The 12,272-nt window shown below is 50.8% G+C and overlaps 1 protein-coding gene across 1 annotated transcript in view; it reads right to left on the reverse strand.

Annotated features, from left to right (window-relative positions):
• The window catches only part of CSMD2 (CUB and Sushi multiple domains 2), a gene marked incomplete at both ends in the record, with an annotated part of 311,031 nt that overhangs the window by 49,242 nt on the left and 249,517 nt on the right, over positions 1–12,272 (reverse strand). Inside the window, 7 exons of the mRNA XM_082494202.1 lie at positions 413–558; positions 2,263–2,440; positions 5,087–5,275; positions 6,879–7,088; positions 8,026–8,142; positions 10,468–10,537; positions 10,632–10,750. Coding sequence (XP_082350328.1) covers positions 413–558; positions 2,263–2,440; positions 5,087–5,275; positions 6,879–7,088; positions 8,026–8,142; positions 10,468–10,537; positions 10,632–10,750 — 1,029 coding nt within the window. The remainder of the gene's footprint in view (positions 1–412; positions 559–2,262; positions 2,441–5,086; positions 5,276–6,878; positions 7,089–8,025; positions 8,143–10,467; positions 10,538–10,631; positions 10,751–12,272) is intronic.

A 12,272-nucleotide genomic window follows, 5' to 3' on the forward strand; every position in this document is an offset into this window, starting at 1 on the left:
CAACGCTGCAGGGAAGGAGAATTTTAGGTACGCAAAGCGGAGCTATCCATAACGGGATCTGCCACGGAGAGGACAGCATTTACAGGCACCACCTTGAGCGCGGCGCAGGGTTGGCACGGCTGTTAGTTTGCAGGCACTCGATCTGTGCTTGAATTATCACCACGTTACAGATGGATTTCCACATCTGCACAGGCTGTGTCACCACTTGCCAGCACTCGATTGCGTAAGAGACCCTCAATCTCAAACCTGTGAATACTGGGCCCTTCGTGGAAGATTTCAGGTAAAAGTGTGGTTTTTCACATCTCCTCGTCCCCAGAACTAGTCCTCCCCACGACAAGCCACAACAGACCCATGCCTCCCCGCATCCCCTGGGCAGGTACACAGCACGTGTTGCTCAGTAAGCAATACAGACCGTAGAAATAAATGGCAAAAATCCCTCCGTTGGCTGCATCACTGTGGAATTTCATCAGGACCTGATTGGAAGAGCTTTGGGCTGATTTCTTAGCAGAGTTGCCAGTGAACACACCGAGCTGTGGGGCTGTTTGCTGTGGACCATCCCTAAAATCATATGTCAGAAACACAAGAAAAGAGCGTTATTACATGCCTTTAATCCTAGGCAACAACCAACCTCCTACACTGCATGCACGGGAACTCCTCCATGCTCCTCCTTCCCTGTCCTCCCTTTTCTACATCTATAGTGGTGCCTCAGCAGCTCCCTGGGCAGCTGACCTGGGCCCCAGTCTCCCTCCCCACTCCATTCCAACCAGGATAATCTGTTCTGGCAGTGCAGTGCTCACCCAGTAGAAAATTACCAGCACGCGCTTCATTTTTAACCTCAAAACTTGAAGAAATAGGGCCAGTTTTCCCATGGAGTTTCACTCCCTGTTTGCACAGCAGACACTGAGATATTTTGAAAGTCAGGTACTGATTGAGTGCTACAAGCTCAATAATTTGGCCACAAGCTCTTTAGCCAGTGCAGCTACGTGCGCTCCCTTGGCTGACCGAAGTTGATAACATGCCATTTCTCTTCCTTTCTCCAAATAGGAAAGGAAGATCCCAGCCTGTGAGGCTCCGGGGGTGAAGAAATCAGTGCCACCTCATTAACTGCAGCAGAGCTGTGCCCGTTTTACATCAAAGGTCGCAGTTCCCAGTTGCTGCTATTCAAAAGGCAGCTGGGGGTCACTGCCCGCTCCTAACGCCACCCCAGCGTTGCCTCTGCAGTCTGGGAGATGAGCTTGGACTCATCTGCGTATCTCTGCGTATCTCTGATCAGCAAAGAAAAACCAAGAGAGGACACTGGTAAATGTAAACGATCTACCAGCGGCTTTTCCTTCATTCAGCCTCTATCCGTAGACAGACAGCCATAGATAAAGTGCAAAAGGAATAAAAATGAGCCCCCGAAAATGTCTATCGGAGAAATCAGAAGCGAAAGGCAATTCCTATTATGCAAGTCCGAACAAGATTCATTTCAACTAAATGCAGCTCGAGATAAAGACCCTGTTTACCATTCACAAAGTCTCCTCTGTAAAGCCCCTTAGGCTTCCCAAGGGATGTTTCTTATTCCATTCAGCAGAGCATTTCGGAGATGAAGGGACAGGCTGATGAACGCACCCAGCAGGACGAGGGGACTCTGCCACCGATCGCCCTCCCGGAGCAGCTGCGGTGAACCAGTGGGACAGTGACTGGTAACCCAGGCACCGCAGGGGTCCGACACGCTTCATTTTTAACTGCTGACGATCACAGAAATTAATGGCAAAAAAGACCTCTAAGGTCTTACAGGTGCAGCTATAAGGCCAAAGGTGGGACTACTCCTTGTGAGCTGCACACCACCAAGGCAAAGGCACCGTGAAAGCTAGGCACTGCCGGACAGACTGCCCTCTAGACCCAAAGGATGACATTTCATCACTTGGCATGAGCAGCCCAGTCATCCAGTGAGCATCCCCTTCACTGACCTTGCAGTCCTGGCCTACATTTGCCAGGAAGGTAACATTAACTGGGTCTGGAGACAGTCCCCTTGCCCACATAGCTAGCCCCTGGCGGCACACGGTGATTAATCTGAAGGCCCTACTATTAAGCACACGGAGTTAAAAAAAATTCCAAATCCTCACCCCAGTGCCCCCAGAGGATACTTCCTCACGCTCTCAGCCACAGCACGACCCACGCGCCGTGGCAATGGGTGCTCTATTTATCAGCAAGAGCATCTTTCTGAAATGGAGCCCCAGTAGCAGCTCCAGTCAGTCCTCACACCTTTGCTGTACCCACCAAACAGTGATGAAATCGTTGTAGGGCTCTGTTTGCAGCAGAGTGAAGTTGAGATGGATTCCATATCCCACCGGCACTGTGAGGAGCCAAGTGCAGTCCTGGGAATTGGGGTACTGGTTGGGGAAGCCAGGAGAGTAAACTGTACCATTTTGGGTGGTGACGTTCCCCCCACAAGGCACTGCAGGTAATCAGACAGAAACACAAACCTAATGCAGAAATGTCCCCCAAAACAATAACCCTTACAGATCCTCTATTTCCCATTTTTCTTTCTTTTTTTTTTGACAAAAAGGATAGCAGTTCTGGAGGACCCAGATCCAAAACCTCGGCCTAGCTTGCCTCGAATAATTCCTCTCTGTCACAACTACATCTAACATTTTCAACTTAATTCCATCACAATAAATTGAAGTGCTTCAGAGCTGAAAGGAGACTGTCAGGGTGTTTTGTACAGATGTGATAGCCAGGTGCGCAAATAAACTCCATCTTATGCCCCAGTAAGAGTCTTTGGGCTCCACCAGCTGTCTGCACCCATGCATGGAAAATACAGCTCCCGACGAGATCACACCAGTGGGCAAATCTATCCGCTTGTTCGTACAGCATGGCCTGGACCAGAACCACCGAGCAGCTGGCTTTTCACAGAGCACATCTGAGCAGGGGGGAAACGATGATTTGTATGACAGCACCATCCAATTCATTAATCAAGCCGACAGTTCTACTGCACTAGGTACCTTCCAGGTCCAAATGAACTTGCAAACTAAAGAGGCAATTAGAAACAGCCTGGGCAGCAAAGAAGAGGGTGAGAAAGATGACATCCTGCTGAAGGCAACGCAGGAGAGCCACAGCAGGTCCCTAGGTCCGAAAGCCCCACGTACAAGGTCAGCTGCTGGACCTCCCTGGCACGGAAGTTCAACTGAAAGGATGGTAACATCTGCAGCGCGTTACTGGCAGCCTGCAACAACCGAAGGCACAGGGCCGAGGGCGGACAGGGTCGTCTGCCCGAGAAGCCACGGAGCTGTATTGCCCCAGCCACTGCCTTAGGCCAACGCTCTTTTTCGTGCGGGAGCAGCTCCATAGACTTCTACCACCCCGGCCCTGCCTCGATGTTCCAGATGTGAGGCGAGAGCCAGGCTCCGCACATTCCCTGCCCGGTTCTGCTCTGCTTGCTCACGTGGTCTGTCAAGCTGAGAAAAGCACGTGTATTTATGTAACTCCGTACGCTCATTTTCTGAAACAAACACCCAAGGAACCTTGAGGGCCACGTTCTTTTCTGCCCTGCAGAGCAGCAGGCAGCCTGCTGATCACTGGAAAAACTCCCCGGAGCGGTGCTGGAAACCTGGGTTTCTGTGCATTTATTTTAGAACTACAGCTTCTCTTTTAATTAAAAGGGCTTTCAGCTGTGACCTGTGTGGGAAAGGTGCGGCGGTTAGCCTAAGGCAGCGAGTCCTCACTGCTTGCTGCTATGCAAAAATGGACCATTTAAGGAAACAGCTAGAAAAGGAAAATTCTGCATTGACTTTAACAGCACTAACAGCCCACCAGATGTGCACGCAGAGGGGGAAAAAAAAGCAAATGGTCCAAAACGTACCTAACCCCTCCTCCCTCTGTGCTATCAGAAGTGCTGAAGAGCAAGAAAGCTACTTTAAAAATGCTATAAAGAAGGAAGAAATGGATGGCTGTAGCTGGCAGAGCTGATGCCTGAGGTAGATCAGGGCATAATCCTGCTACCACCAGCCCCTCACCCCACCAGCAGCACCCAGCGGAGCACGGGACAGTTTCTCAGCTAACGCGCACCACTGTTGCATTGCTGGGGTCAGTGAAAGAGCAGCTGAGGATTCGGTTCTTTATGCTTTGTGTTCTCTGGGGTTCAAGGACTTAGGACTTCAAAGAGGAAAAATACCACCTCTCCCTCTCTTTCCCCAGTGCACAGTTCTTGCCGACCAAGTGCTGTGAAGAGGCTGGGATAAAGGTCAGCGCTCCTGGGAAATGCGGTGGGAAATCTTCAATAAGCACTCTTGAACATCTTAAGGGTTCGTATGAAAGCCTTCTAAAGTAAACCACACACAACTCAGTCCATTGGCTCAAAGGATGAAAGGCTGAAACAGCCCTGTTGGGGGCTGAAAAGACAATTTGGACATTTGAGCTTCGATGCCTAGAACACAGATGCACTCCTTCAGCCTGCAGGGTCCTCCTAGCGTACCTGGTCTTCAGAAAGGAGACCGTGTTCAAGGTTACTGGAGAACTCCCATCTGGATCATTCTGGAGATGCCATCATTGCCCCACTAAGGAGACTAGACTGGGACACCATCTTCCCACACTAAGAGCCCCCAGGGCTGCAAGGGTCTTTTACTGGGGACTGGTTTTATTTACCAATGCCGAATCAAGGGAAGCTGAACACTGTTGAAGAAATAAAGCAGACAAGAATGATTATTTCAATCACCCTGGACTGCTTTGTTCTGAAAGCGCAGCTCCCACTGGCATCAGCAGTGAGACTGACAGCCGGAGACAGCCCTCACCCGTAGCACAGGATTCAAAGACATCACCTCAAAAGACGCACCTTGGTTTTGAACTGTTCAAACTGTTTGCTTTGACTAGGCTGAACTATGTTGAACGTCAGCTCACAGAGAACATGCTGCAACACCTCAGGGGTTGAGGTTTCATTCAAAGTGCACACCCCAGCCCGCCTCCAGCGACGCTTTTGTTTCCAGAGAAACTTTCAGCCCAATTACAAAACAACGATTCAAAAGAACGCCAAGAACCGAGAGCTGAAGCCATTTGTCTCCCTAGAAACGCCCGTCCAGGTGCTCTCGGGGTGACCCCAAAGCCATACCTTCACACCTGGGCAACGGGTGGTCCCAGTTCCTGTTGGTGCCGTGCTGGCAGGTCAGGACGGGGTGGCCGATCAGCTGGTAGCCAGGCAGGCACTCAAAGGAGATGGACTGCCCAACGTTGTAACCGGCTCCTCTTACAACACCGTTGGCAAAAGGTTCAGGGTCAGGGCACTCCTGCAGCTCGTAGGCTGGGGAAAAAATAATAAGGAGGAACGTTTCATACTTCGTATTTTCTCACAAAAGCAGGAACAGTACGCTCCCCGTGAGGCTTGGCTACTTCCTCCTCATACAATGACTTAATTGAAGGAGATAAACTTTAATGAAGCCCACACACATCTGCATGGAGGCGGAGGGACAATCCTGCTGCTGCTCCGCGGCAGCCTCAGCCATGAGCTCTGGGTCTGCCCTGGTCCGCCAGAGCCCCTCTTCACCGACTCACCTCGCACTTCGCTTCCAATTGGGAAATCTGCCTTGTTTTCAACAAAACATGGACAATCCTGATGACGAATGCAAGTCAATCGGTTAACATGTTCCACCTGGCATTATAAATTATTGGTCAGCCTTGCTGGAGCTAATTTGCATAGCAATTTCCATGAGATTACCCAGAGTGCCTCGGAGAGCACATTCCTTCCGAAATTGTGCAGTAGCGCATGAATTATATGGTGCATGAACAGGACAGCCAAGACAAAATTAATGTTTTCAATTAAGTATGAGTAGCGGCTTTTATTGCTATTTCTGGGAGTCAGCCCTTTGTCAGTCCTTGGCTATACCACATGGCTGGAGACACATGCTCCATCTTTCCCGCTCCTCAGATCTCTCTCCCAGGCAGCAGCCGGACCGCTTGGCTCCCAGCTGCTGCGCAGCACAGCCCATCCCAATGGTATTCAGTCTGAAGAACATGATCTGCCCTGGGTATCCTTTGCGCCTTCGTATTCCCGTACGCCAAGGACTCGTGGACAGAGCAGACCAAAAGGTTTTGCAAAACCACTCATCAAGGTGGAGCTGTGGATCAAACAGGGCTGAAAGTTCATGTTCTCTTTCAACAGGGCAAAGATTCACATGGGCAGCCCCAATCCAGCCCCTCCGAAGAGCAGCACACCCACCAGAGAAGGAGCATTTCCAGGGCTGGCGTCAGACTGAGGCGGGCGCTGCTCGAAGGCCATCATGTTCCCAACTGGGGAACTGCCGGAGGACTCACGCTGGGCAAGAAGGTAGGGCACCTCCACTCCCTCGTCATCTCCAAAAACTGCACTGAGGGTGTCTTTTGGTTCTATATAACTTATTTCTCTCCTTTCACTCCAGGTACCCACGCCAGCCCCGTTGCTATTTGGCTGTTTACTCATTCACCCGGTTCCCTCCACCAGCCTGCCCTGCAGAAGGCTGGGCCGCAGCTGAGGATGCGTTTGGTCTTCAGCTGAGACTGAAAAGCAGCTGCAAAATTCCAGGGCAAACCCATGGCTGCTGAGGACTCTCCTCTTCGCACACGACAGTCAACAGAGCCAAGATCTAAGTGAATCTGGCTGGAATTAATTCAAAGGCATTTCACTGTCACAAAGCACTCTAGGAACATTTGTTATTTGCCGTAGGCGTAAGTCCGGGTGAACAGATCCCAGTTATTAGGATTAAGCACGGCCTTCATGTAACACCTTTCCACTCATTTGGATTAAGTCCTCATGGAATTAATTCAACAGAATAGCAACAACTGCGCCGTCTATCCTCTCTCCCCTGCCCTCACCATTAGCACCCGGGGACAGGATTGTCCCACTGCGGCTCCTTCGGTGGCCTCCTTACCCTGGTACTCCAGCTTGAAGCCCGGCTTGTTCTGCGAGTGGTCGCTGTGGAAGTACACAGTGGTTTCGTGAGACGTCGAGAGGAGGGAGCCGGGGATCTCAGTGCCGCTGAACCGCCCAATGACGTTACTGGTGTCGTACGGCCCGTTGCGGATTTCGACAAAGTCGTGGTTGGGCTCAGTGGAGAAGTTTAGGAACTGGATGTGAGCACCTGGAGAGGAGGAACGACCAGTCTGCCTCTAAAGCTATACCCAAGCCTTAGCATGTCAGCACCGCGCACCCAGTGATGCCCAGTATAGCCCAGTCAATCAGTGGGAGTACATTTACCGGGTGCCTGTGGGTACCCGGTTTCAGACAAGCCCAGGCTATTAACGCCTGTAGCCTCCTGCTGCTGGAGTTCCTGCGCACTCCTCTCCCCCTGCCCAACCCCAGAGGAACTGGGAGCACGATCCCCCTCCCCTCGCCAGGCTGAGCGCAGCCAGCTCAGGACAGCCGGAGCCGAGCGGGTCCTTTCCCCGGCAGCACATGGCAGCTGCACCGGGAGGAGGCGAGTTCGTTCAGGAAACCCCGAGAGTCAGCGCTTCTTCCAGGAGGGCAAATAATTCCACCTCCTGGCAACCAGGCAGCCCGATGGGGCTGCTCCGGGGGAGAGCTGAGCTGGAGGTGTGTAAATTCCTCTTACTAAGGACTGGGGAGATCTTCATTTTGAATGGGCGGATGCCGGCAGGAGCTCTAGCTGTGGCAGGACATAATCCCACACAAGCTTTGGTCACGTTACATTTATAAAGGGTGACGCAACTGGTGATGTTTTAAGGCTATTACAAACGCGAGTGGTTAAGATGGGGAAGTATGCACGCACGGGAAGGGAGGATGATACAGCCGATTCAGAGATGTGCCCCCAAATCCGTATCAACCTCTTACACTCCATGGTGACCTGTAATCACCTTTTGAAACAATACTTATCATTTTATAGCACCATACAAATACATCTTTAATGGAAAGTGTGATCGGGGGTCAAACAACGGAGTTTCTGTAACCCATTTTTGGCAAGCAACGCACCCAGCACTGACCACGCACTGACTGAACAGGGACAGTATCTCCCTATCACCTCTTTTGCGCCAGCATCAAACCAAGCCCAGCTGTCTCACCAAACCCCACTGGCAGCAATATCCTCCACGTGCAGTCCAGGTTGCTTGGATAATTTCCCGGGAACCCTGGGCTCAGGAGCACTCCTTCCATCTCTTCTGCTGTTCCTCCACACTGGGCTGTAAAATGAAGAGCATTAACGGTGAGGATCGCTTATGGGATGACGGCAGTGGCCGACTAGCTGTGTGGGAAATAAAGAAATTAAAAACTAAGAAGAGAAAAAGGAAAGCCTGCTATGGAACTAGCACAAAGTTTGCCAGGCACTGCATGGCCACATTACTAATGCATGTGCCTTTCTCCCGCCCTCTGGAGATAAAAGCCTGGGCCCAGAGATCCAGTTTTGGCAAACACAGTGGGAGAGACAGATCTGAGCTGCAAGAGGAGAGACAGAGGCTCTGTTCTGTCCATAGACATCACGCACATGGAACTTATATGAATTTTTAACCACCTTAAAAAAAAAATCACTGTGATGAAACAGAACGATCCTATTTTGACTCCAGTTACCGCTACTTCTTTTTGTGGTTAACTGATCTACCTTGACTGTCGTACTTGTCAATCTCTGGGCAATTACTGATAAATATAGAACAGAGTGTTTGCACACTGACTGAAGTAAATTCCCTACCAAGAAGCCATCCACAGATGACAGCACAAAATACGTTTACAAAAGACATCATGTGAAATTTAAACACAGATAGCATCTTCTCATGCTTATCTGGGTGACCTCTACCTTGCTACGGCAATGCCATCCAGCCGAACGCCCCCGGGTGTACTCCTAACACGCTCTGACAGCGAAGGTACGGACTCCCTTTGTCCAATACCTCATTACGTGTGTACTCGTTACTAACAAGGTTTCTCCCAGAAGATTCCTCTTTCTTTTTCCTCTTAATGGCTCTTTAATAGAACTACTTCTAAATTATTTAGAAGTCAAGCATCTGGATGAAGTAGACCAAAAGAAAATCAGCGCGCTTCGCCAGGGAAGCAAGCTGTTCTCTGAGCCCGGGTTCCGTGCGGCCTCTGGAGAGGGTTTAGAGACACCAGTGCGTGATTAGCACAGGACAAGGAGCCTCAGGACTGCCCGCACGGGGTGCTGCGGCATCCCCGTGAAAGACCAAGGTCACTCACGATGATGTGCACTTGGCTGCAGAGCCGTGTTTACGCCTCTCTCGAGCTGGATGACCTTTTTCAGTAAAGCGTGATGCGAGCTGAGGAACACGAACAGACGGGTGGGCGGGTGTTTCCGCCACTGCACGTGGCCATGGCTGTCCAAAACCAGACAATCTGAGTTAAACTGCACCGGTGTTTACACTGTGACAGCGCCCAGCAGGCACGGCCCAACCAGGCAGAATCCTACCGAACCGGGGGATCAACGCTGATTAACAGGAGAAAATTTGAAACTTGTAGTTGCTCAGCGAGTCATCAGCTGGATGATAATATTGGGATCCTCCTCCAGGCTGGGATCCCCCAACTCTAATGTTGAGCTGAAGGGCTTCTGATTTCTTTCAGAGCAACTCCCATGGGTATGAGTCCTTTAGCTCAGTCATTCTGCTGTAAATGTCTCTGTATTTATTCCTGGTCTGCAGATCATCGGATAAAAGAACTGTTAGCTCTTATAATTACTTTAAAGCAAAATGATGTAAGCTAGAACAGCAGGAGCCTGAAATAACTGTTAACTAAAGCTATTAAATGCATAAATGTCTCTCTCAAAGCTGTAAAATGTGCAATATGAATATTAAACATCTAGATTTGCTAAAAGCAAAGGATTGAAAATAATCCAAGAATTCCAGAAAATTCCTTTGACCTCTGTGCCTCTTCTCTGAGGGCTCACGTCTGTCACGGTGGAAATCGACTGCCCGGTCCTTTTCTCTGAAGGTCTGAAGCACGGGGCAGGCTCAGCCCCGCTGCTCCGAGGGTGCCACAGGCAAGCGGTGCCTTGACGAGGGACCTGGCTCCTGCTGGTCACAAAGGACCTGCTAGACACCAACTGGGGGACAACAGGGCACCAAGAGGAGCGGTCCGGAGACACTGGGATGTGATCGGGCTCCAGTAAACAATGCAGTTTTAGTGACACCATGTTGCGTTTCATAAAAAAAACAAACCACAGTCTTAAGATGGAAAAAAAACCCTCAACCCATAAACCCAACCTGCTTTCAGTATAAGGAAGTTTTAGGTTTTCCCTTTGAATGAATTTTTGTTCAAGAAACCTTGTTTGCATTTTACATTTTATACTACAGCCACATTTTAAACATTCAAAATAAAGCATTCTGGGCAGCCCATAGGGACTTTTTTGTCGGAATTTCTCCTGCAACAAATGAAGTTTTTTCCGCATTCTATCTTACTTCCAGAACAAACCTGTATTTCTCTAACCAGACATTTACCCTTTTTTTTTTTTTTTTTCAGAAAAGCGCTATAAATATCTGCTAGGCATGAAAGAACAAGAATCCTACCGATGCAAAGTGGCGGTGGGTAATTCCAGCGGCGGACAGTGCCTGGCATGCAGGAGATGTGAGAGTGGCCCTGGAGGAAAGGGAAAACAAGGCATGGAGTTTGGAGGGTCTCCCTGTACCGCAGGCGTTTGTTCTCATCCTTTCTGTTGGAAAACGTTCAGTACCTGAAGCGCGTAGCCTGGCTCACACTGGAAAGAGACGACGTCGTTCACCAAATAGCGCTCGCCGATCTTCAGGCCGTTCCCGGGAACGGGGGGCTCCGGGCAGCTGGACAGACCGACGGCTGCGAAGGCAAGAGCGAGGTGAGCGCTCCGGGGAGCGGGGATGGGGTCCACGACGAAGGCAAAAGGAATGGAAATGCACTCCTTCGTTTTATCCCACCCCCTGTTTAGCAACGACCGCCATCACGGGCACTGGTGGGAAAGTCCCACGGCCTTGGGGTTCTCCACAAAGACACTCCTGACCACGCAGTATTCCCCTGTGCTACGGGGCATGTCCAGGATCCAGAGGTATTTATGTCTCATGCTTTCACTTCACCTGGAACACACTTTTTTTAATGTACAAAGGTGTCACAAATCGCTTTGTGATTCGTGGCCAAAAATGTTTTTTGACCGAGCCCTAATGGCTCACTGGAAGAGCTGCAGCTGCCACAGCATCTCCTCCGCAATGCAAAAGAAAAAAAGCTCATTCGCAATGGTTCACATCCCAAATCTCCCACCCAACCCCTGCCCATCCGAGGTCCCTGTCCCTGTTCCCTGTCCCGCGTGTGCTCCTTTACCAGCCCGGCAGCATCTCACGGGAGACTGGAGAGGATGCAAGAGGGAACTATCTGCGGTCCCTCGCTGGCAATATCAAGGGCGAACAGTGTGAGCTGTAGGCGATTTGTCCCTTTCTGGGCAGGAGCAGCACGGTTGCATTCTCCAACCCTGTTCTTCCTGCTTTCAATTACAGATCGCCTTTACCATGAGATACAGGCAGCGGTAAGCGCGGCTGGTCCCTGACGGTGCCCGTAGACCAGCCTGGGAAAATGTCACTCAATCCCATTTCCATCTGAGCTACATTTACAGCTGGGAATACCCCGCTGCAAACCCAATTAACAATCCCCGAAGTCGCATGGCGGGTGATGTGCTCTCCTTTACGCCCATCCCACCCCCTCTCCCTTCCGCAACACCAAACGAGGTGGAACGACGGCCGGCATCTGCCGTCCCCTCGCCCCCTCCGCGGCTCAGCTGCCCCCACCACCTCCCTCGCTCTCCGCGCCGGCAGCTGCCACTGAAAGATAACCTTCTGCATCACCGCAAGGGCCCACGCTCGGCTTAAACCCTCCAGTCCGCCGGCTGAGCCGAAAGCAGACAAAAAAAAGGGACGAGAGAGGAGATGCTGACTCTCCTCCTAAACCCGAGTCACACCGCCCAGCAAGAAGACATCCACTCCCTCCCCGCACCGGCAGTATTGCTCGACCTTCAGAGAGACAAGAGAGAAAACAGCTTTAAATAACTTCCCATTCAGATCAGCGGGCACAGTTTCACTCGGTCCTAAATTGCTCTTGCTCTGCTTTGGCTGTTGAGCACGCAGAGGGAAGGGCTTTGCTTCGGGGATCCAGTGAGGGAGAAAGGGGGGGAAACAAACGCTGGTGTTTGAGCTCATCTCTCAAAACATCCTTGCAGCACCTCCAACCGAACAAAGACAAAACCTGGGGCCCAGAGCCGTGAAATTCCAATTGTACAAGCAGAGCAAAAAATATATTATTTCCAGCTGCCCTGAAAATCAACACCTATTAATTTTCTCAGCACAGAAACCAAACA

The sequence above is a fragment of the Vanellus vanellus genome (genome assembly GCF_965231255.1).
Source record: "Vanellus vanellus genome assembly, chromosome: 22".
Lineage (NCBI taxonomy): Eukaryota > Metazoa > Chordata > Aves > Charadriiformes > Charadriidae > Vanellus > Vanellus vanellus.